This window comes from Notechis scutatus, chromosome 1 (assembly GCF_049901735.1).
Source record: "Notechis scutatus isolate UNSWTSFEM ecotype Mainland chromosome 1, rNotScu1.2, whole genome shotgun sequence".
NCBI classification, from domain to species: Eukaryota; Metazoa; Chordata; class Lepidosauria; order Squamata; family Elapidae; genus Notechis; species Notechis scutatus.
In genome coordinates this window covers 17,718,217-17,742,626 of record NC_142009.1, presented here as the reverse complement: position 1 = coordinate 17,742,626, position 24,410 = coordinate 17,718,217, and the positions used below count along the sequence as shown (strand labels likewise).

At 42.2% G+C, this 24,410-nt stretch overlaps 2 protein-coding genes and 1 long non-coding RNA gene across 8 annotated transcripts in view; 1 reads left to right on the top strand and 2 right to left on the bottom strand.

The window, feature by feature from the left end:
- On the bottom strand, positions 1-4,161 carry LOC113415122 (uncharacterized). Its single transcript, XR_015745371.1, has 3 exons — positions 3,966-4,161; positions 2,030-2,094; positions 1-157 (listed from the first exon to the last, which is right to left on the bottom strand). It is a non-coding gene; the product is annotated as an uncharacterized LOC113415122 (long non-coding RNA).
- A 2,432-nt stretch (positions 4,162-6,593) lies between these two features.
- The window catches only part of GTF2IRD1 (GTF2I repeat domain containing 1), a 149,566-nt gene continuing 131,749 nt past the window's right edge, over positions 6,594-24,410 (top strand). For 2 of the 6 annotated variants that reach the window (XM_087943348.1, XM_087943291.1), the window contains exons 1-3: positions 6,632-6,808; positions 14,352-14,409; positions 14,712-14,842. In XM_087943348.1, coding sequence (XP_087799474.1) covers positions 6,647-6,808; positions 14,352-14,409; positions 14,712-14,842 — 351 coding nt within the window. In that variant the 5' untranslated portion in view covers positions 6,632-6,646. Of the gene's footprint in view, positions 7,004-14,351; positions 14,410-14,711; positions 14,843-24,410 lie in introns of all 6 variants that reach the window. The other 4 variants (XM_087943464.1, XM_087943410.1, XM_087943519.1 and 1 more) reach the window with 3 other exon arrangements.
- LOC113415103 (uncharacterized) overlaps positions 23,971-24,410 on the bottom strand; it is a 45,030-nt gene continuing 44,590 nt past the window's right edge. The window contains exon 3 of the mRNA XM_087954651.1: positions 23,971-24,059. Coding sequence (XP_087810777.1) covers positions 23,971-24,059 — 89 coding nt within the window. The remainder of the gene's footprint in view (positions 24,060-24,410) is intronic.

Here is a 24,410-nt window from a genome sequence, read left to right as displayed (position 1 = left end):
CGTGGTCACGCTCAGCTGTTTCGTTGAAGGTGTTGTGGTGACAAGGCAAAATTTCTTTCCCATCCTGCTCGCTGTAATCCTTTGCTTAAGTAAGCACGAAATTACTTCCTGGTTTCAATCTCGTGTTTTTAATTGCATTTCCCGCTAGTAGCCCAATCTAGGGAGTATCAAACCATGAACATGTTCTCAATGACTTTTATCCAAAAGAAGGAATGATATCTTGAGGTTATTATTTATCCATTTTTCCTCAATCTTGCGTCCTCAAACTGTATTGAAATCAACCCTCCGAAGCCTGAAAGCTATTCCTTCACCTCTTTAAGGGGGTTATACAACTACTGGGTCCCCCACCTTTCAGTGCCCAGCCTTTTGAAAACACCCGGCACCCGAGGTCGCGGCCCATCCCACCTGGTACATTCTCTGTGCCTCGCATCCAATGGGAAGAGAGAGACCCACTCCTCGGTGCAATGATTGGCCGTCGGGATGCACAGGTAATTGTCCTGCACAGCAAATGAGCCGGGGCAATTTGGCAAGGGAAGGATCAGAGGGGGAGAAGTGGTGGGAAGGAGGAGCAAAGGGGAAGGAGTAGCAGGGGAGGAATGGTCACAGCGGGTGAGCTGAGGCGGTAGTGGGGCATGGCAATGAAGTAGCCAGGTCAAAGCAGTTGTGGAGAATTGCCCCATTCTGACATTAAGGACCGGGTGATTGTCTCAGTATTGTGTTGATCCATTCCCACTCAAGAGATCGGAGCATCAGTAAGTAGGAAGAGCAAGAACAGTTTTTCCACACAACCCCCAAAATATCAAGCCAGGATTTTGAACTGTATCCAGTAAACTCTGACCAATGAACTGACCCGCCCCCCTCAAACGGACGTTTACTTCCTTGTGTATATAGAGCAATTTTTTCAAACATTTTTGTCTCAAGACCCCTTTACATTCTTAAAAATGATGGAGGGCCACAAGGAGCTCTGGTTTACGTGGGATATGTCCATATTTATTGTATTAGAAATTAAAAGCAAGAAATGTTTAAATTCTATTTATTTGACATTGCGCATCCCTTGAAATGGTCTCGGGGATATTCAGGGATCCTGAGATCACACTTCGAGAACTGCTGGTATAGAGGAAGATCTATTAACAAAACAAGAATCAGATAAACAAGTCATGATCATAAAGTGGTTTATGAAAATAGACAGTCACCTGCTTTTCACATGGACATAAAGAGACAGGAAGGGAAGTACATTTGGACTTTCATGGTTCTATTCAGCGGTGGGATTTAAAAAATTTATTACCAGTTCTGTAGGCGTGGTTTGGTGGGCGTGGCAAGGGAAGGATACTGCAAAATCCCCATTCCCTCCCCATCCCACTAACCTGCTTTCCAGCTCCGTTCTCCTGTGCAGGGCAACAAAAGAAGACCCAGCCGATCAGCTGGGACTCAGGAGGCAGAGAATAGATGGGGGTGGGGCCAGTCAGAGGTGATATTTGCTGGTTCTCCAAACTACACAAAATTTCTGCTACCAGTTCTCCAGAACTGGTCAGAACCTGCTGAATACCACCTCTGGTTGTATTACTATAACCGTTCCAATACAAGCACAGATTTACAACAGTGCATTTAGTGATACAATGGCACTAAAAAAGTGATTTATGACCATTTATCACAGTTGCAGCATCCCCATGGTCATATGATCAAAATTCAGATGCCTGGCAACTGACTCATATTTATGACGGTTGCAGTGTCCCAGAGTCACATGATCACCATTTGAGGCCATCTGACAAGCAAAGTCAATGGGAAAGGCAGATTAATTCAACAACTGTGTTATTAATTTAACAATTGCAGTGATTCACTTAACAGCTGTGACAAGAAATGTGCTAAAATGGGGCAAAATTCACTTAACAATTGTCTTGTTTAGCAACAAAAATGTTGGGCTCAATTGTGGTTATAGGTCAAGGAATACCTGTAGTTTTAGGTTTACATAGTATCTGTTTCTGGGTTTGTCCAGGAGTTCCTTGTATATTTAATTTTTATTTGGACTAACGGTTTTAACTATGTGTAGAGCAGTTATGTTATTTGTTGCCTGGAATCCTAGTTGATTGGGGTGGTCTATAAATATGCAAATAAATAAACAGAAAAATAGAATTAATTATGTCATCTGCCTAATATATCATTAGGCAATTGATGTAAATTCTAGCAGAAATTTGGTCCACTCTCTGCAAATTTTGTTCCATTTAGATATATCAGCGTTTACAGGTTTCAGCCATATCATTACTATATTGTACTTAGTCTAGTAATCTGGAATACCAATAACCTGACTTTGAAGGTATAAAGTAATTCAGATAAATTCCCTGATCATGATCCTATCATTCTCAGGGTTTAATTCTTGCTCTTTCATTCTTCTCTTCACAATTCCCTGGTGGAACATACATTTTTCTTGGAGACAACTGAGCTAATTACCATTTTATAATCTCCACTGAGCAGCTTTCTTTGGCTTAAGAAAACCATAACTAAAGGACAATTTTTTCTTATTGTTTGCTTATGCGTGTTTCATTAACACCAGTTTCTTTGGGGCTTTCTGCTGACTTGATATTTCTGTAGATCTGGGCTGCTGGTCTGTCATCTTGCTTTAAAACCTGTCCCACTTCCTCCCCCACCTTTTTTTTTTTGTACAGTTGTGTGCAAAAGTGGATATCAAATTGTACGTTTCAATAAATCCCAAAATGATCAGTGGTTGACCTAGCCTCTACATGGGACAAAATTAAACACAATGGTCTTTTTGCAAAACTGCATGCCCGCATTAGCATTTATGTGAAGTTGTTTACAGTTTCAAAACAAGAAAACAATACAGCAAGAAAATTTAGACAGTGTTTCGGTCAATACTTCCATAACACTTCCTTCAGCAGAAAGGACAAGGTCCATATATTTTCTGTAGCCTGCTTAGAGGCAGGGATTTTTTTCCCCTTCTCTTCCTTCCAGAACTCTTCTAGCTCAGAAATATTCGTAGGTCTCTGCATACACACATTTGAGATTGACTCACATATTTTCAATAATATTCAAGTCTTTCTCTTTTTTCTCCCGTAAACAACATAGAACATAGAATGTCAGAGTTGGAAAGGATCTTAGAGGTCTACTACTCCAACCAGAGGTGGTATTTAGCTGGTTCAGACCAGTTCTGGCGTACTGGTAGTGGAAATTTTGACTGGTTTGGAGAACTGGCAAATACCACCTCTGGCTGGTGCCTCCCCTCCCTTCCCCTTCCAAAAAGTTCCCACTCACCCCATTTTGGCTCCTAGGTAAGTGCAGGGAGGCTTACTAGGCCCAAAACAGGCCGCGGGTGGGTGTGGCACAGCCCCTCTGCCGCCCATTTTTGCTCCCAGGGGGTGCAGGAAGCCGAGTGCTGCCTGTCACACACCCCTGGCCATGCCCACCCAGCCGATCATCAGGGCAGAGAACCGGTTGTTAAATTATTTGAATCCCACCACTGACTCCAAACCCCTGCTCAAACAGGAGACCCTATACCATTTCAGACAAATGGGTGCCCAATCTTTTCTTGAAAGCCTCCAGTGATGGAGCACCCACAACTTCTGAAGGCAACTTCTGTTCCACTGGTTAATTGTTCTCACTGTTAGGAAATTTCTCCTTAGTTTTAGGTTGGATCTCTCTTCAATGGTCTTCCATCCGTTGCTTCTTGTCCTGCCCTCAAGTGCTTTGGAGAATAGGTTGACACCTTATTCTCTGGGATAGCCTCTTAGATATGAAAAGAAGCTATCATGTTACCCTTAGTCCTTCTCTTGAATGTACAAGCATTCACTTCACGATTGATCTGGAGATTTGGTTTTGGACTATCATATAAAATAGCCAACCTTCTTTTCAGCTTCACTGAAAATCAGGCATTAGTTTGAACACCAAGAAACCCTCTGTTAGAACTGTCCCCACAGTGGTTGAAAACTGGTTAAATAATGTTCTAAAAAATTTACCTCACGCTGGAGTAATTATCCACAGATCAGCACCACAGTATTGCTTCCATAACAGGGAACTTCATGGGAGAGTTAACAGAAGGAAATGTTTTCTCCAGCTTATCATTAAAGTCTAAGGAATGCAAAACAAAAAATTTGATAAGTCTGGAATGTTTGGGACAAAGCGCTTTGGGCTGATAAAATAAAAACTGAACTATTCAACCACTAACACCCTACAAGTCAAGATATTACAGAAGAGCTGTACAGTAGCCAAGAATCAGGAGTTGATAGCACTTCTTCCGATTAACAAATTTTATTAAAAGTCAGAAGCTTTCATGACTTTCATGAAATAAGATGCATTTGAGGGAAAAAAGGTTGAAGTGTTTGATGAACACCTTGCCAACCACAGTGGCACTTTGACGGTTTAAGTTATGTGGCAGCCGTTGGCACAGGATATACTATGCAGATGGAAGAAAGAATGGAATCAACTAAGGGTTAACATATCTTAGAAGCTGATGTATCACACAGTCAATGAAGAAATCGAATAGAATTGGATATTTCATTAAGAAGATAATTCTATATTGGTGGATAGATAAAGCACAACAGGAGCACTTGCATTTTTGGGAAGATATTGCCATTTCCCCCCAGTCCTAGCATAAAATGGTATAGGTCAATCTTGGCAACTTGAAGATGTGTGGCCTTCAACTCCCCGAATTCCAGCGATGCTGAAGTTGAAGTCCACACATGACCAGTGGTGGGATTCAAAATTTTTTACTACTGGTTCTGTGGGTGTGGCATTGCTTGGTGGCCGTTGCTTGGTGGGTGTGGCAGGGGAAGGATACTGCAAAATCTCCATCCCCTCCCCACTCCACTAACCTGCTTTCCAGCTCCATTCTCCTGTGCAGGGCAACAAAGGAAGACCCAGCTGATCAGCTGGGACTCGGGAGGCAGAGAATAGATGGGGGCGGGGCCAGTCAGAGGTGGTATTTGCCGAATCTCCGAACTGCTCAAAATTTCCGCTCCCGGTTCTCCAGAACTGGTCAGAACCTGCTGAAGACCACCTGGGTTCTGGGTGCTTCAGACAAGATCCCTGCAAGAAGTAGAAGGTGGAGTGACAATTTCATGGACTTTGGGTGAAGATCTGAATAACAGAGATGGAAGGGACCTTAAAGGTCTTCTAGTCCAACGCCCTGCTCATGCAGGAGAACCTATACCATTTCAGACAAATAGTTGTCCAATCTCTTCTTAAAAATCTCCAGTGTTGGAGCATTCACAACTTCTGGAGGCTAGTTGTTCCACTGATTAATTGTTCTAGCTACCAGGAAATTTCTCCTTAGTTCTAGGTTACTTCTATCCTTGATTAGTTTCCACCCATTGCTTCTTCAGGTGCTTTGGAGAACAGCTTGACACCCTCTTCTTTGGGGCAGCCCCTGAGATGTTGGAACTCTGCTATCATGTCACCCCTAGTCCTTCTTTTCATTAGACTAGACATATCCAATTCCTGCAACCATTCTTTACACGTTTTAGCCTCCAGCCCCCTAATCATCTTTGTTGCTCTTCTCGGCACTCTTTCTAGAGTCTCAACCTCTTTTTTTCTTTACGGTGGCAACCAAAACTGGATCTCCTTTTTTCATCTGCCACGGATGATATACTCCCATGTGAGTCAGACTTGCGGTCTAGGGAGCCCGGAGGACTCTCAATGGCTTTACTACTACTAGTTCTGCAGATCTATTTCTTTATTATCAGTCTTTTTTTTCTCCTCCAAGAACCTTTAAGGAAAGGAATATATTTTAGTTATTTGGTGGATTGGAAAGGTAATCCAGAAATGATTTTTTTTTAAAAAACCTGGAGATGCTGAGATGAGTGAAATCTTTTTCCATCTGTAAAGTCGTTTCCTCCCTCCCTGCTGCTCTTTGCCTTGCCCTCCCCTTACCCAACCTACCAGCTCTGTTGAACTCGATTAACAGCCCACCTTTAGATTAAGGTGAAAAATACAGGTAGTCCTCGATTTACGACCATTTATTTAGTGACCGTTCAAAGTTACGACGTCCCTGAAAAAAGTGACTTATGACCATTTTTCACTGTTATGACTGTTGCGGCATCCCGATGGTCATACGATCAAACTTGGCAACTGACTCACATTTATGACAGTGGCGGTGCCCCAAGGTCATTTCCATCCCCCTTTTTTGCAACGTCCTGACAAGCCAAGTCAACAGGGGTGGGGGGGAAGCCAACTTCACCCTGTTACTAACTTAACAAGGGCTGTGATTCATTGTCTTCACCGATGTGGCAAGAAAGGTCGTAAAGGGGAGCAAAGCTCGCTTGGCCAAGGCCTCAGCAGAAATTTCGGTCTCGATGACGGCCGCAAATCAAGGACTACCCGTGGCCACTCTGCAACCCCAAGCGATTATCCTGCCAACTTCCTCTATAATTCGCTCTTCGTCGCTCCCTCAGATCTTCCCGCTTTCTCTCCCTTCTCCCTTCTCCCCCCACCCACCAACCCCGGTTCGCTCCGGCTTCGCGCGGGGGGAAAGAATCCGAAGGGAAGCCCGCGAAACCCGCGAAACCTCCTGCGATCTCTGCCTCTCCTCCGCTTTCCCCCCCCTCGCCAACCTACCCGCCAGCCTGCCTCTTAATCCTGTATGTAAATGACAGCCAATGGAGGCGGCTCTTGAGCTGGGCTGGGATTAGAGCCGGGGCGAATGGCTTGCAATCTTACTGGGATTACAGAACAAAGAGGCCCCCTCCCCTTCGCCTTGTCTGCAACCCCCGGGAGCAGGGGCTGGCTGCATGGGGGGCCTCTGCCTGGCCCAGGACCCCCTCCTCCCTTTTGCATCCGTCCTCCCCTCCCGGAGGCAGCCCGGGTGAGAATCGCCCAGCCCTCCCCCCCCCCGCCCCCCCGCTCGCCAATCTCCCATTCTCCTCTTCCTCCTCCTCCTCCTCCTCCTCTCTCTCTCTCTCTCTCGCTCTCCTTCCTTCCTTCCTTCTCGTCTTTACAGATTAATTCTTCAACCCTGCAATCCGGGCGGGAGGAGCCGGGGAGAGGCTGATCCCTTGCGGTAAGGAAAAAAAAACAAAAAACTTTTCAATCCTCCAGCTCCGCTTTCCTCCATCCCTCTAATCTCCCCAATAATCTGCATTGTTGTTGTTGTTGTTATTATAATTATAATTATTATTTTATTATTATTATTATTTATACAAAATATGATGGGGATTATTATTCGCGTGATCGACGACAGCCGCTTTGCATTTTCCTCCCCTTTGCTTTCCTCCCGTTCTCCTTGATGGTGCGACCGCTCGGCCAGCCTTTGGGGAGGGAGGGAGGGGAGAGAGAGGCTGACATGGGATTATTTTCAATGAAAGAAGTTGTGGGGTGGGGGAGAGGCCTGGAAAAGAAGGGGGGAGGGCGGCGGAATCTGTTCTCCGAGAGGTGACCCGGGATCGAAGGGGATCGTTTCCTCGCCTTCGATCCCCGGAGATTTCTCTCTCAATGTTACCGGTGTCTCTGACTTGTCATTTTCTCCGGCGGTATTTTCTTGCTGTGTTTGTGGGTCTCTGTCTGTGTGTGTGTGTGTGTGTGTGTGTGTGTGTGTATTTGCGGGGGGAGGGCTTCTTTCCAGGCTGAGTTGCACAAATCGTTGCTTGCGGTAGATGCTGAGAGGTGTGTGTGGGAAAGGGGACCCCCACCTTCTCCTTTTCTGCTGCGGTTGGCGAATGAGGTCAGAGTGAAAAAGCCAAAAAGAAGGAAAGTAAGTTGATAACTGAAATTTCCCCTTTTCTTACCGTCTCCACGATGCTTTGAAACCACTTTCTTTTTGGTTCTCCCACTTCAGCACACCTGGTTGCCTTTTGCTTCCCATCTGTCTAAACATGGATGGTTCTCTTGTAAAAGCTTAACCCATTGATTTTTTTTTGATTTTTTTTTTTTTAGGGTGAATGTATTTTCTTTTTGTTTTTTGAATTTCAGGAAGCATCCATTTCCAAACAGCACTGACATTTCCTAAACAAATAAATGTGTGGGTTGAGTATGATTTTTATCCATGTTGATGCGCTGTTACATTTGTTTATAATTAGGGACGTTCTATTTTAACATGCCAGACAACTTCAAATTGTGCCTGAAGTCTAAAAGAAAGACGAATGCTTTCTTTCGTGCGCCTTTCGATTGAAACGTGGGCTCAAATGTTCTATAACCAGGTGTCAAGATGATATCTCGATAACATCTAACCTTGAAAGTGAAAATCTTGTAGGGCCTGTTTGTGACTAGATCTGTGGCTGGGAGAAATAGGTTTGCATATGCTCAGAGACTTTATTTAGTCTGTACAGTTTTGAGAGTCCAGCCTTGTTTCTATACTGGACACAACATTGAAAAATAAAGTTGGTTGATTTGCTTGTGTGGCTGTACATTGGATGAAGAAAGATTTCTTTTTAGCATTTAGCCTTCGATATACATTCAGTATGAAGTGCTGTATCAGTGGAATTTGAACTCTGTAAGAAAAGTGCTTCCTGAACAGCACTTTTAATATGGTGGATGTGATTATTTTCTATTAGATGCTAATAGCTGCTATTTTTGTATATGCATTAAAACCATAGACATAAGACAGATATAGCCATGAATAGTCTATGGTGCAAATGAACCTTTAACACAAACAGTTGCAATTTTCATCCTTTTGTTATCCATGGCTGTAGCTAAATAAACCAGTAAGGAAACAAAGTAGACTCTAAATAGATTTATCCATGAGCAAGCAAAGGCTGCAGGAGAAAGGTGGGGAGGGGGAGGAGAGAAAGGAAAGGAGGGAGAGGAACCAAGGCAGCACACAGAGTCTTATTTAAAAATAGAAACAAGTGTTTAACTGGTGAGCCACTTCCTCTTTTTTTTTTTCTTACCAGCAAAGCCACTAACCAGACCCAGAGAGATCCAACCAGTATGCCCTTTGGTGGGGCAGGTAGGTAGGGGCATTCTGCAGTGGGGATTGGAAACACTACTTTGGCATGGCCTGAATCCCTGCTGAAAAATGACATTTGACAGGAAATATGGTGCACGGAAAGGATTCCTGTTGGGCCTTCTTTGCTGTTGCATGCCCTGGCACATTCTCCATTCAGTTTAATTATTTGATTAAACTACAGGAGCAAGCCAAGTAAAGAGCCATGGTGGCACTGTGGCTGGAATGCAGTATTGCAGGTTAATCCCACTGACTGCCAGGGGTTCGATCCTCACTGGCTGAAAGTTGTCTCAGCCATTCATCCTTCCAAGGTAGGTAAAATGAGGACCCAGATTGTTGGTGGCAGTATGTGGACTCTCAAAACCACTTAGAAAGGGCTGTAAAGTGGTATATAAGTCTAAGTGCTTATTGCTATAGTCAGCATTGGGTTATATGTGGAAACAATCTGACTAGGCAGCTTTTTATGTTTGAAATTGAGGGGAATTGGTAAGGAGATTTACGGATTCATTGAAAAAAAGAACACTGAATATAGGTAAGAATAAAAGCTGGAGCCATGGTAGCATTGAGAGATCAGAAAGCACCGAGAAAGTATTAATACTCTCTATAAGTTACAGCTAGCAGATTATATAATGCAACTATACACATTCAATAGCAAAGTCACCTGGGAGATCGGCCTGTGTCCATTTTACAGCTGAGATATGACTGAGGCGCTGTATTATCTTTTAATTGGTCCATGGGGTAAAGCTACTTCCTTCAAGTTTGCTACAGTAGTAATCAATCAGTAAAATTCTGTTATATAAATCAATGGAACAAATACAGGCTACCTGATTGGCTGCAGCATCATGGAATACTAAGAGACAGTTTAATTGCTCAGGGGAGTGTGTCACTTGTAGAAACTTGACACTTAAGGCCATAAGAGATTAAGAAGTTGATTTACCATGGTGGATTTCTCTGCTTGTCACCAACATCCCAGAGGCTGGTGAGATCTCCAATGCTGTGTTTTATTGTTTAGGGCAATAAATATTTAGGGGCATCTCTATTATAGTGGAGCAGCATGCTGTGAAAGCACCGGCTGAAGATTTGGGAGAATTGATACAGAAAAAAGTTTTCCTTTCCAAAAGTTGTGCAATTTTTGTGTTGCATTTTCCCTAATTCCGCTTAATAACAGAGACTCTGGCAGTCATCTATCTCTGTGTGTATGTCCATTAACCTTAACCCTCTGAGTAATCTGTTGCCATTATATGAAGTTTCTGTCATCTACTTGGCCACTAGGTACTAATTTGTGTACCCAATAAGGCTATGCATTGGCATCTCAACAAGGGCAGAGGGCAGTGGCAATAGGACAAAATGCAGCAAATTTTCATCAGACAGATCAAGGTTCAAGAGTCTCTGCTTATTGTTACACCTTTTTTGGTCCCTCTGGTGAATTAGAATCTCCGTTTTGCATTTCGCAAGTGCTCTGCTTTTTTCTTGTTCACTTTTTCATAAACAGTGTATTATTATAACAGTGGAATCCAATCTGGAGCTGCATATAGTTTCTAAAAGTCTTGGGATGGTTCCTATAGATCTTCCAAGCATCAGCAGTAGTATTAAGTTTAATTAGTAATTTGTTAAATCGTTTGTTAAATCATGTGTAATGTTTCTGATACCCTCTCTTTAAAAAAAAAAATCTGGCTCCTTATTTCTGGTGTAGCACCCCATAAATTACTCAAAGATTAAATATGGCCCTCAACCAAAAAGCCATTTCTCTCCTTGATTATAGCTGTCCTTTCAGTGCTTTCTCCAGAGATTCTCTAGAAATTAAATCAGTGAATATTACTAACTTTCTAAAAGTATAAGTTTAGGCCACCTCTAACACGTGTCCAATTAGATGGCAGATCCACATGAATCTGACTTGGATCCGTGAATCTGATGTGGAAAGGCAATCTAGTTAATTAATCAGAAAGATACAGGAAGTCCTTGACTTATGCCCATTCAAACTTACGACGGTACTAAGAAAAGTGACTTACAACTGGTCTTCGCACTTATGACTGTCAAAGCATCCTCAGAGTCACATGATCAAAATTTGGGTGCTTAACTACTGGCATGTATTTACAATGTCTCTAGATCAAGGGTCTTCAAACTTGGCAAGTTTAAGACTTATGGACTTCAACTCCCAGAATTCCTGAACTTACATGACTAGAGGAGGAATTCTGGGAGTTGAAGTCCCCAAGTCTTAAAGCTGTCAAGTTTGAAGACCCCTGCTCTAGATCATAAGATTGACCTTCCCAGCTGACAAACAAAGACAATGGATGAAGCCAGATTCGTTTAATCGCAAAACGAATAGCAAAAAAAAGATCAAAAATTGGGCATGATTCACAAGACACTTATAACTGTCATGATTAGCAGTGGAAATGCTGGTCCAATTATGGTTATACATGGAGGACTACCTATGTATTCCACTCTGGTCATATGACTGAAAGGCAGGTTTATAGCAGAGCATTCAGCAGCATTATCAATTTTCCCCTCCCTTACAGGATTCTCTTGGAGAAATGTTTCAGGAATTTTTGTTCCATGGCCCCCAAACCTAATCAAAATCCCTTTTTGATTAAACAAATAAACAGAGTCAAGGTCATGTGAAGGATTAGTACCGCTTTTTAAAACCTTAGTAGGACCACACCTGAAATACTGCATCCAAATGTTGTCATCACATTATAGAAAAGATGTTGAGACATTGGAAAGAGTACAGAGAAGAGCAACAAAGATGATTAAGGGCCTGGTGATTAAAACATGTGAAAATGGTTGCAGGAATTGGGTATGACCAGTCTAGAGAAAAAAGGACTAGGGGGTACATGATAGCAGTATTCCAGTATTTGAGGGGCTGCCATAAAGAAGAGGGGGTCAACCTATTTTCCAAAACACCTGAAGGGACAACAACAAAACAATGGATGGAAAATAATCAAGGAGAGAAGCAACCTAGAACTAAGAAGAAATTTCCTGACAGTGAGAACAATTAACCAGTGCAACAGCTTGCCTTCGGAAGTTGCGGGTGCTCCATCACTGGAGGCTTTCAAGAAGAGACTGGATAGCCATTTGTCTAGAATGGAATAGGATCTCCTGCTGGGTTGGACTAAAAGACTTCTGAGGTCCCTTCCAACTATTATTCTGTATAAATCCAGTCTCTTTTCAACCATGATCAACCAAGAAATACACAATAGGTAAGAAGTCTAACTTAACCCCCCAAATGTATCATCTCCGTAAAGGGGATTATATTGAGGTAAAACACGGTGTCCAAAGTGCAGGAAAATATTCAGGAAGAAATCTGATGTATAAATCAAAACTTGTTTCTATAGATTATACACAGAAACAGCTTTCTGGATCTCTATATCTCTAGTATGACTGTAGTAATCCTCAATTTATAACCACAGTTGGGACCACCATTTATTTATCTTAGGCAGTGGTTAAGTGAGCCAGGCCGAATATTACTACCTTTTTTTGCTATGGTTGTTAAGCAAATCACTGCAGTTGTTAAATGAATCAGGCTTCTCCCGTTGATGCTGCTTGTTGGAAATCAATTGGAAAAGATAGAAATGGCAATCACATGACTCTGGGTTACTACATCTATTGTAAGTACGTATCGGTTGCCAAGCCCTTGAATTTGATCATGTGATGATAGGGCTACTGTCACGGTCATAAGTGCAAGGACGGGTCATAAGTCACAAAACAGTGCTGCTGTAACTTTGAGTGGTTGCTAAACAAAATGGTTTAAGTTGAGGACTACTTGTGCATAAGTATAAGATATGTACTTAAGGTACATTCTCCAATAGATTAGAATACTTTATTTGGCCAAGTGTGATTAGACATACAATGAATTTGACTCTGGTGCAGAAACTCTCAGTATACATGCAATGCAATAATATATCATAAGAATGATATATCATTGCATTGTTACAATAATCATAATAATGATACTGATAAGAGGAGGCAATAGAGAAGATGAGAAGGATAATAATGCTACAGCCATAATCCAAGGGTATGGATTCTTATATCCAAGAGTCTAAAAGTAAATCCAAGAATCAAAGGGTAGATTTTTATACTCAGAAGGTAAAAAGACATAATGAGAATCATCTAGTACTGGTGGAAAAATTGGGAAATTGTATGGAGGTTGGGAATGGAGTAGAGTATAGGGATAGTAACCCTTGTAATTGGTTAAGACCATTAGTCCAATCACAATGAAAATATAAACCAACCTTCCAATATTTAGAATAACGTTTCCCAGATTCCTAGACAGCGATGGTTAGGAATTCTGCAAATTGCAGGACATCTGGGAAGTAGCAAATTGGGGTAAATTGAAGCAAACAAATGCTGAAGTAATAGTGATAACAAAGGGATTACAATAGATACAAAGGGATTTTTGCAGCTCACAGTCTAGAATGGCAATAACACTCATTTAAGCAGGCTGCAACTGTCTCTGGCTTGATAAAATTTGATTAGTGCAAACTGATAGGAGGCCTGATGGTCTCTGGTTTCTCGAAACTGAATCTTAGAGGACAGGGAAGCACAGAATGTGTCTTAAACAGTGGCTGTCATTAAATGGCATATGTTGAATGCTATGCAGGGGAGCTGTGGTTGAAGTCTTTTGATAATGCCACCTAGGAGAATTAAATCTTTTTTCATGAAGAAGAAAAATCTTTTGCCAGAGAGAACATGGACTTGGGTTTCAGTCAGTGGACAACAGCTGGCTGTTGATTTAATAGCCCAAGAAGGCAGGTGATATACTAAATCTTCAGCTGCCTTTTGCCCTGGGTGAGTACTGTACAGGTTATGACTTTTGTTCTATTTTATACTTTGAAAAGAGTTGATATCTTGTCCTTCCGGTTAAACTTACTGTGGGCCAAGTAAACCAAAACAACAGATGTTAAAATCAGAGATGGAAAGAAACCAAGTGAAACTAAATCAAGGAATAAAGAAGTCTTGGCCAGCAAGTTTATTTGATGGAGAAAGAGAAGAAACATTTATGGAATCTCTTATTTGTTTTCTTTTGGAAGAATTTACCCCAAACACAAAGCAATATTATTTGTTTCTCTGTTTATCAGTTTAGTTCTGCTCCGCCTTGGAAATCTTCCTGAACATCTTACATTCCAAATGAAATAAAGCATGACTAATATAAAATTCAACCTCAAATCAGATACAAATTAAAAGGGTACAGTTGTGTTATAGAACCATCAGAGAGGGAAAAAAGCAGCAAACTAAGATAGAAGCAGTGATTAAAATATCTTAAAGAATCAAATGATGATCAAAATAATTTCTTCAAAAGCAGGAAAAAGGGGAAGCTTGTTGAATTATTTTTATTAGGGTTCTGAAGGAAAGACATGGCTGGCATCTTTTTGTGTGTATCTACATATGCTGCCTTTAAAAAGAACCACTTCACTGTGGCTTGATTACATTAGAATCCTTTACCAAGGCCTTCCCTTCTGATTGTTTACAGGTATCCTTGACTTATGACCACCACAATTTCAGCCCAAGATTTCTGTTGCTGTTGTTAAGTGAGTTTTGCCCCCTTTTTACGACCTTTCTTGCCATAGTTGTTAAGCAAATCACTGCAGTTATGTTAGTATCCTGATTGTTAAGTGAATCTGGCTTCGCCATTGACTTTGCTTGTCAGAAGGTCACATGAGGTAATCATGGGACCGGTTGTTCCCCTAGACCTGCAAGCCTGTATGTGTGAACCTTGATCACCTATTGGAAAATCTAACCTGGTGTTTAACTTTTGAAATCCTATGTTTAGTGAATAGACTGTAAATACTTCATTCTTTTTTCTTCCATTCAATCATGTCAAATTCTCAAGGGACTGCCTGGACTAGTTCCTGCAATTTTCTTGGCAGAAGTGGTTTTTTCAGAAGTGGTTTGGCATGGCTTCCTTCCGAGGGTGGAAAGAAAAGACTGGCCCAAGGTCACCCAGCTGGGTTTATGCACAAGGTGGGGCTAGAACTCAACTCTCTTTTTAAATGTACCAGTGAATAAATATCAATCAATAATTTCCACAACTTGGTGGTCTCCATAGATATTAAGACTACATCTCCCAAACTTTTTTTTATCTTAGTAAGATTTCAGCCCCTATAAAAGTGGAGAGGCCCATGTTGAGGAAAACTAAAGATTCAGAGGGAAGTTTGTATGTTGAAATAGGAGATAAGATCTCTTTTGTTGTTTTCGACCTCTGATGATTCTAGGACATGGACATATTCTTGGGACATTAGATATTTATTCGTTGTTTAGGTGGATTGCATTATTAGTTTCATATCCTCTTTATTTTTCAGGAGCAATATGGCATACCTAATATTTCCTTCTCCTAACTTTTCCCCACAAAAACAACAAGCCTTTAAGATAGGTTAGCAATAGCAATAGCACTTAGACTTATATACCGTTTTATAATGCTTTTCCAGGCCTCTCTAAGTGGTACAGAGTCAGCATATTGCCCCCAACAATTTGGGCCCTCATTTTACCCACCTGGGAAGGATGGAAGGCTGAGTCAACCTTGAGCCTGGTAAGATTCAATCTGCCAAATTGCAGGCAGCTGGCTGCAGCAGAAGAAGCTTTGCAGTACTGCACTCTAACCACTGTGCCACTGAGGCTCAGTTAGACTGAGAAAGAGAGTTATTAACACTAGCATTAGATCCTACCATGTTAGTATATAGCATATCAGTCACCAAGGGATCTCTAGTATTTTTGGTTTGGGGCGAGGACTTCAACATCTTCCCATGTGATGTTTAAAATTTTTAAGTTGTCTGTGAACGTACTTCACCATGTATTTCAAGGGTTTCCTCTTGGTCGTTTGGACATCGGTTGTGTGTATGTGTGTTCATCTCATTGCCATGTTGGGAATTCGGTTGTTCTCCCTCTATGGAGTATTTGACCTTTTGTGTGCGACAATGTTATGTAATTTGCAGGAGAAAATCTTTTGGAGCCCTTCTTCATTGATCAAAATAGTGAATCTTTAGGATTGGGTGAAGGCATCTTTGTTGGAAGACGTGGAGTCCCTTGTTAATACTCGCTGAGGGCTTCCAGGTCTCTTTTTGGATCACTACAAATGGACTTTAAGTTTCAGAAATATAGCTGATGAGGACTCAGTGATGGGATTCAAATAATTTAGCAACTGTTCTCTGCCCGAATGACCAGCCGGGTGGGGATGGCTGAGTGGTCATGTGGCTGGCTGGAGGTGGCCAACTCGACATCACTCACATCGAGGGGAGCCTTGCCCTCGCCGAGCTCTCCTGGTCTTTGTCTATTAATTTGTCTACTACTACAATGTCTGGTTGATTATCTAATGCCTGCCTGTCCTTCTGGATCTGGAACTCTCACAGATTCTTAGCTCTATTATTCTCCACAATCTTCTGTGGAAACTCCTTGATGGCTAGCTGGGAATTCTGAGAGTTAGTCCATACATCTTTCATCTGAGAGACATTGATCTACCTCTTGGGTTCTATCTAGTGTGGTAAATCCCTGCTTCTATGGATATGGTGCTTAGTGCTTGTTCTTGTGCTGTTATGATCAGTGATCAGTGCTGCCTTTTACCACACACACACACACACACACACACACACACACACACACACACACAAACCAGAGCAGGGATCTGCAACCTTAAACACTCAAAGAGCCATTTGGACCTGTTTCCCACAGAAAAGAAAACACCGGGAGCCACAAAACCCTTTTGACATCTAAAATGAAGTTAACACTGCATGTACCATTTTTTACCTTTATACTTATAGTCAGTGGTGGGATTAAAAAAAAATTACTACCGGTTTTGTGAGTGTGGCTTGGTGGGCGAGGTGTGGTGTGGCTTGGTGGGCATGGGGTGTTGGGCAGGGGAAGGATACTGCAAAATCCCCATTCCCTCCCCACCCCACTAACCTGCTTTCCAGCTCCCTTCTCCTGTGCAGAGCAACAAAAGAAGACCCAGCCGATCAGCTGGGACTCGGGAGGCAGAGAATAGTTTGGGGGGGGGGGCAGTCAGAGGTGGGATTTGCTAGTCCTCTGAACTACTCAAAATTTCCGCTACCGGTTCTCCAGAACTGGTCAGAACCTGCTGAATACCACCTCTGCTTATAGTCTATTTAACCCACTACTGTTTCTCCTGGGCCTTAGATGGAAAAAGAGCTTTCCTATCACTTGCTGGAGATGTCATGGGTTAATCTGGGAATTTCTGTGAGCAAATTCTAATTTACTGGAATTGCATTTTTGGCTTAATTGTAATAATATATTCAATTGAATTTGAAGCCTTTTATATCATTGTTTCTTCCACTTCAGGAATAATTATAAAAATGACAATTTATCACTCATTTCTTTACTAGTAGTAAAAACAAAATAAGCAGCCATAAATGTCACCTAAAGTTGGAACCCTATATTTGGATTCTGATGGATATTGTTGTGAATGCTTTTGCAAAACAGTGGCTGGGAAGACTTGCCACAAATAAGTTTACAAAGTACCTATTTCAAATAACATTTCTTGATTGTGTATTCTTACTTGCCCTCTTGAGTGGTACCACTGCATTTTGGATTTAAATGCAAAAAAATAAAATATTTTGGAGAGCCAGAGAAAGGAATGCTGCACCTGTTCGCAATTCTTTAAGGCAGCTGCATTTTTTTCTGGGATTATGCAGCTCCCTGGGATTATACAGCTGCCTTTCTTCCCCAGAAAAGGCTATATTTTGTTTAAAGAATTGCAGACAAATGCATCCCTGTCCACCATAGCAATGCATAGTCCTTGACAATTGTATGGTATGTTACATAGATATTATTGCCAACCCAGATACCTCTCACTTAATACTGCATATTTAATTTCTATTTCCTATGTTAATAACTTTTCTGTTTAATTTTCAGCCCTTTTCTCAAAGTAGTAAAGATAATTTTGACTTTTATTTCTGACTTTTAAAGAACTAACAATCTCCCCAGAGTTATATCATTTTTTATATTTTATAAGTATTCTCTTCATTTCTTTATTAAGTGATGACTGGCATGGAACATTGTAGCATCCCACTTGCTAACTGCATTGATGAAGACTAATTGATAAAAAGTATTTATTCATTTATTTACTTGATAGTTATTTACTCAGGACTGAAATGTACTTTTTAAGCATACTTACGTATTTGTTACATGAACAATAAATCTATCTAATGATCATACTTCACTTATTAATCAAAATGTAAAGAGATACTTTCTTAGAGCAAGATATATTATGTTTATGGCATTCCCACATTCTACTAAGAGTGTTAATAAAAAAATATTTATCCTGATGATGACTTATTCTTGAGAAACATGTGCATGCAGTAGTCAATGCATCGTTTTCAAGATAGTCTGCTACGCTTCTCAACAATATTGTGTAAACTTGATAAACATGCACAATTGCTATAATTTGACTCCTTTTTTCATAATGTAATGATTGGCAAGTGTTGGACTGGGGCTGGAAAGGTGAGGTTATGAGCAGGCTAGAAAAGAAATGAAAAGGATACAGGTATTCCTCGACTTATGACCACAATTGAGCCCAGGATTTCTGTTGCTAAGCAAGGCAGTTGTTAAGTGAATTTTGCCCAATTGTACAACCTTTCTTATTCAATGAATCACTGCAGCTGTTAAGTTAGTAACATCATTGTTAAGTGAATCTGACTTCCGCATTAACTTTGCTTGCTTGAAGGTTACTTACAAACCTCAGGACACTGCAACCATCAGAAATATGAGACAATTGCCAAGCATCTGAACTTTGATCACATGACTGTGGGGATGCTGCAAGTGTCATTTTTTTCAGTGCCGTTGTAAATCCAAATAGTCGCTAAACCAACTGTTGTAAGTCAGGGACTACCTGTAGATGTAAATCAGGGGTGTCAAACTTGATTTCACTGGGGGTCAGGGGTGGGATTCTACCAGTTTGGGCCAGTTCTATAGAACCGGTTGTTACGATTCTGTGCAGTTCAGAGAACCGGCAAATTGCGCCACTGACTGGCCCCTTCCCCTCTCCTGCCGGATTTCTGCTTTCTAGCTAATCTAAATCGCTGTTGTACTGCTTTGCCTTCACCCAGGAGGCTTCCCTAAGGCCCAGTCAGAGGTGGTATTCAGGGGATTGGGGGGTGGGGGAGAAGTGGCCTGAGAGCAGAGCCGAACCTTCCTTAGGACTGAAGCGTCTATTTTTCAGTGCAGACTCAGGCAGCAGATTGCAGAACGGTAGATCTGTGAGTGAATCTATGATTCTGCAAGCAACTCAATCTCTGATGTGTGGCCGGGGTGGTGGTGGCCAGGGATGGGTGTGGTCATGGTGGGAGTGGCCATAACGGCCGTAGCCATGGTGGGCATTTGACATAGGCTCAAGATGTGCCTTTTCCCTTCTTTCTTTCCACAGTACTCCCTGGCTTCCAGCAGCACTCTGCCAGCCAAAAATGGGCCATGCGGACACCCCGGGAGGCCTGCATGCGGCCTGTTTTTGGCCTCTCCAGCCTCTAGCAGCACTCTGACAGCCAAAAACAGGCTGTGTGGAGGCTCCAGGAGGACCCTGCACAGCCCATTTTTTGCTTCCCCAGCCTCCAGAAGCACTCTGCTGGCCAAAAATGGGCCCCGTGGTGCCCCCCCCAAGCCTCCCACAGGCCTTGAGTTTGACACCCCTGAGGTAATCATGACAGATCAGTTGAGTCAGTTGGAAGCTTATCTCACAAATGAAAGCTTAAGCACAATTCTAAAGAAATCCTGGAAGACCCTTTCAAATCTTCCAAGAGAGTCTTCCTTATAACTCACTGTTTAAATGAGGGTGGAAAAATCATCTTTCAAGACTGCTATCGTGTCTAGAGAAAAGAAGGACTAGGGGTGATATGATAACAATATTCCAGCATCTGAGGGGCTGCCACAAAGAAGAGGAGGGTCAACTTATTTTTCCAAACCACCAGAAGTCAAGACAAGAAAAAGTGGATGGAAACTAATCAAGGAGAGAAGCAACCTGGAATTAAGGAGAAACTTCCGAACAGTGAGAACATTCAACCAGTGGAACACCTTGCCTTGTTAAGTGCTTCATCACTGGAGGTTTTTAAGAAGAGATTGGACAGCCATTTGTCTCAAATTGTATAGGGTCTCCTGCTTGAGCAGGGGGTTGGACTAGAGGACCTCCAAGGTCCCTTCCAGCTCTGTTGTGGTTGATTGCTTGAATTTTTGTTTATCCCAAATTAGCATTTCACATTTCTTATTGAAACCTGGTAGTCCTTGCTTCCATGATCTTGGATGACTCTCTCAAGCTTGACCTCTCTCAAGCTTGGCCTTAAGGTTCTCTTCATCTGCAGAAATTGCATCCTTTTTAGAATCCCCCCCCCACTGCAAAGCCAGTGAGATAGGACATGTGCTGCGAGGGACCATAGCCCAATTACATTAAGCCAGTTTTAAGGCTGAGTAAGGATGTGGACTCGGTTTTCCTTGGTTAAAGCATAAGGTTGTAAGAACTTTTCACCTTTCTTTCTACTGTCAGAGGCAGTTGGAAGAAATCTATGTTTGAAAACCTGGGCTGTGGCTGGCAGTCAACGGCAGCATTCATACAACACCTTTAGCCTGGTTTACTGAAATAGCTAATTCTGGGGGTTCACAGGGTACACGTAGTCCTTGACTTACGACCATAATTAAGCCCAAAATTTATGTTGTCAAGTGACACCTTTGTTAAGTGCGTTTTGTTTCATTTTATGTTTTTCTTGCCACTGTTGTTAAGTGAATCATTGCTGTTGTTAAGTTAATAACCCAGTTGTTAAGTGAATCTGGCTTCCCCACTGACTTTGCTTGTCAGAAGGTTGCAAAAAACGGGATCACATCTTCTTGGGACACTGCAACCGTCATAACTATGAAGCATCCGAATGTTAATAACGTGACCATAGGAGATGCTGTAATTGTCATTATGTGTGAAAAATGGCCATAAGTCATTTGTAACTTTGAAAAGTTAACTGAATGAATCGGGTGTAAGTCGAAGACTAGCTGTACAATGTGAACCATAAGCTTACCAGATGGATTGTGTTTGCAGAATACGTTAAGCCTCAAAGAAACAGCCCATTATCAAGCTTAGTATATTATGCAAATACCTGCCTATAGTATGTTAGGGAAATACAGTTCAAACAACAGGTGTAATTCCAGGTAGGTCAGGCCAGGAAACAAACATCTCACAAACTCCTGTAACTCTGTTGTTAAAAGGTATAACAGAATTTTGTAAATTCGATAGAGATTTTTTCTCTCCCTCCACTTACACTAAAGAGAATCAAGGAAGGCCAGTTTTTTTCTTCACCTTTTCTTCTATCTGCGTTAAACTTATGCGTATATAAAGGCTGTTGAATCTCCTCCTCAAGGCCATCTCCTTCCTCCTCTGTAATTAACGGGGTTGTTTATAAATGCTTTCAACATGTTTCCTTGTTCTCTGGTTCAGCATTCTCTTCCAGCAATGTTGCTTGCTAAAATTTGAATATATAGGCTGTGTCATTTCTTGTTGGTTGATTGACAAGAGGCAAAGTGCCTTAATGAATGATCTTCATTTGATTATTCCACAGTTGTTCTAAATGCTTTCTCTAGGGGAAGGTTGTTCTATAGAGGTGGCCCATTCCTCCCTACAAAGCTGGCATGTGATTATCTCCTTTCTGCCCCCTCCTAAATGCGGATGTTTGCTTGATCTCGCCAAATCAACAGACGGGTCAAACGTTTAGGGCAATCCTCCCCAACGTAGTGTTTCTCCGGGAAAGTTTTATTACGTTCTCCATCATCTCCATTTAAGAGGGTCAACTAGTGGCCAGGCTTGCTGGAGATAATCTAAGTTGTACTCAGAGGTGTGATTCAACAACCGGTTCGGTGAGAGAGAGAGAGAGTACATCAAATGCGCACTCTGCGCACATCCTCTGCATTTTAAAAAGCTAATACCTTCAACTGCAGCTGAAGAAAACAACTGAGGCGCAGCAAACAGCTCTGCTGCACCAATCAGCTGTGCTCTAACAAAAAGACATAAAGTACAGAAAAGAGCAGGGGCAAGTGGGTGGGCCCACAAGTTCGTCGGAGCGATCCAGTTCAGAGCCAGCTGATTGTCGGAACAAGAGGTTCGTCCAAACTGGTTTTGGAAAACTGGTATTGGAAAATATAAAACACCGAAAAAGCTGTTTTATACTTGGCTTAAAACTCTCTAGGGGTTGTCATGTGTCTTTTACAGAGAATACTCCATTTGAATGGCTGTCTGGTCCGAGTCCAATTTAAACACAGGAAGCCGTGAGAAAAGAAGGCTGAGTGTGGAGATAAGATGCCTTCTAACATTTAGGGAGAGAGGGCTCTGCAGGATCAGAGACTTTATCAAAATGATGAAAGCAGGGTTGTACTGCTGCAGTGAGACCCAGCCTGGTGTGGTGGTTGAGGCGCCAGGTTTGAAACTGGGAGGCCGTGAGTTCTAGTCCCACCTGAGGCATAATGCCAGATGGGTGAGTTTGTGCCAGTCCCTTTCTGTCAGCCTTAGGAATGAGGCAATGGCAAGCCATTTCTGAAAAATCATGCCAAGAAAACTGCAAGCACTTGTCCAGGCAGTTGCTGGAATCAACACTGACTTGAAGGTGCGCGTGCACACACACACACACACACACACAACTGCAATGAAGTTCCATCCATTTTGCACATATACATGATGTGATGATGTCTGTACTGAAGACATGATGATGCAATAGCACTAGCCCTTAGACTTATATACCACTTCACAGTACTTTACAGCCCTCTCTAAGCAGTTTATGGAGTCAGCCTATTGCCCCCAACAATCTGGGTCCTCATTTTACCATCCTTGGAAGGCTGGAAGGCTGAATCAACCTTCAGCCTGGTGAGATTTCGAACTGCCAAGTTGCAGGCAGCCGGCAATCAGCAGAAGTAGCCTGCGGTACTGCATTCTAACCACTGCGCCACCACGGCTCTGATGCTACTTTAAGAGCAATGCTACTCTTGTCATTTAATTGTACAATGGATGCCTCTGTTCTGTACAGCAGGGGTCCCCAATCCCAGGGCTGCAGCCCACTACTTGGCCATGAACTGTTTGGAACCGGGTCACGGAGGTGGCGGGTGAGGGCATGCACACATCCTCATTTGCACGAACAGCAGGCGAGTATGTGCGCCATCTGCATGAGAATGGCAGGTGCACATGTGCTTGCTGGCTACTCACCTGGAACCATTCCGTCTCACCACCTCCACCAGTCCACAAAGCTAGAAAGATTGGGGAACTGTGCTATACAGTTTCATTGCCCATTGTAATGGGCTGTGAAAATAGCCTTGGAAGACAGAAGGAAGAGCTGCAGCCTATGTAATGGTCTGATAAGAGAAATCTGAATCCAAACCAGGAAAGGGGCTGGAGAAAGCATCTCAGAACTTAGCCTCTTGTTCTGTGGAACTTAAAGGCCTGGGAGGGGGAAGTACTGTCAGACTTGCAAGATTTTGTTATTGTTACTGTAACTGTACAATAAAGGAAACATTAATACCTACCTTGGTTTTAGTTTCCTGGTTGGGCTGGCATTCTGATGGTGAAACGTATCACTTTTATTTTTCAATTGCAGCAATGCTTTCTACATTTGCAAGTGTATAACTCAATTAGGTCTATTTTTTATGCAGAAAGATTGTCATTGTTTTGGATATTGCCTTTCCATTTGTTTTGGAAAACATGAAAGCAATCATCCTAAATTCCTTTTCCTTCCCCTTCAGATCTTTTTCTTGGGAATCTCAACTAATTCATAGTTTATGGGTGTGACGAAGGCAGATATGGTGCAAAATTGGAATGATATTGAAACAGCCATAGAGAGGGAATGTTAAAATGGGTTTTGCTCATTATGGCAGAATTAATACAGCTCCTTTTCTGTACAGTTATGATTAATCATCGCCCGTCATGAAATTGAACTGATGAACTAGAACTGGCTTCCTAAATACAAAATTATACATTAGTGCTAATTGCTTCAGAATATACTGCTTTCAGCTGCTACTGTGTTTTATAATGTTTCATGTATCAGAATATAGCAAATATAGAGCAATACACTATATAGAACAAACTCAAGGCCCTCGGGCTGGATCCGGCCAGCAGGGTGGTTAGATCTGGCCTATGGGGCTGCCTTGCGAACAGCAATGATCTGGCCCACGGTGCCTCTGCCAGTGAAAACTGAGCTCGGGAGGGGCGCGCACGTTTTCCCTGGCAGAAAGTTGCAGGAGACTGTCGCAGCCAAAAATGGAGCCAGTTTTTGCTGGAAGAGCTCTCTGGCCACCTTAGGCGCCCCTGACATGAATGATGTTGAGCGGCCACGCCCTTGCTGGCCATGCCCACCCTGACCCCTGAGGTCAAACACAACCCTGATTAAGCCCTCAATGAAATCGAATTTGACACCCCTGATATAAAATATAGAGCAACATATTATAATTCTGTTCCTTTGTTCTGTCGGTCATCTGGCAGTCACCCAATACAGGTAGTCCTTGGCTTATGGCCAGTTGCTTAGCAACTGAAGTTATGACAGACCTCTTTGGGTTGCTTATGATCCAGTTCTGA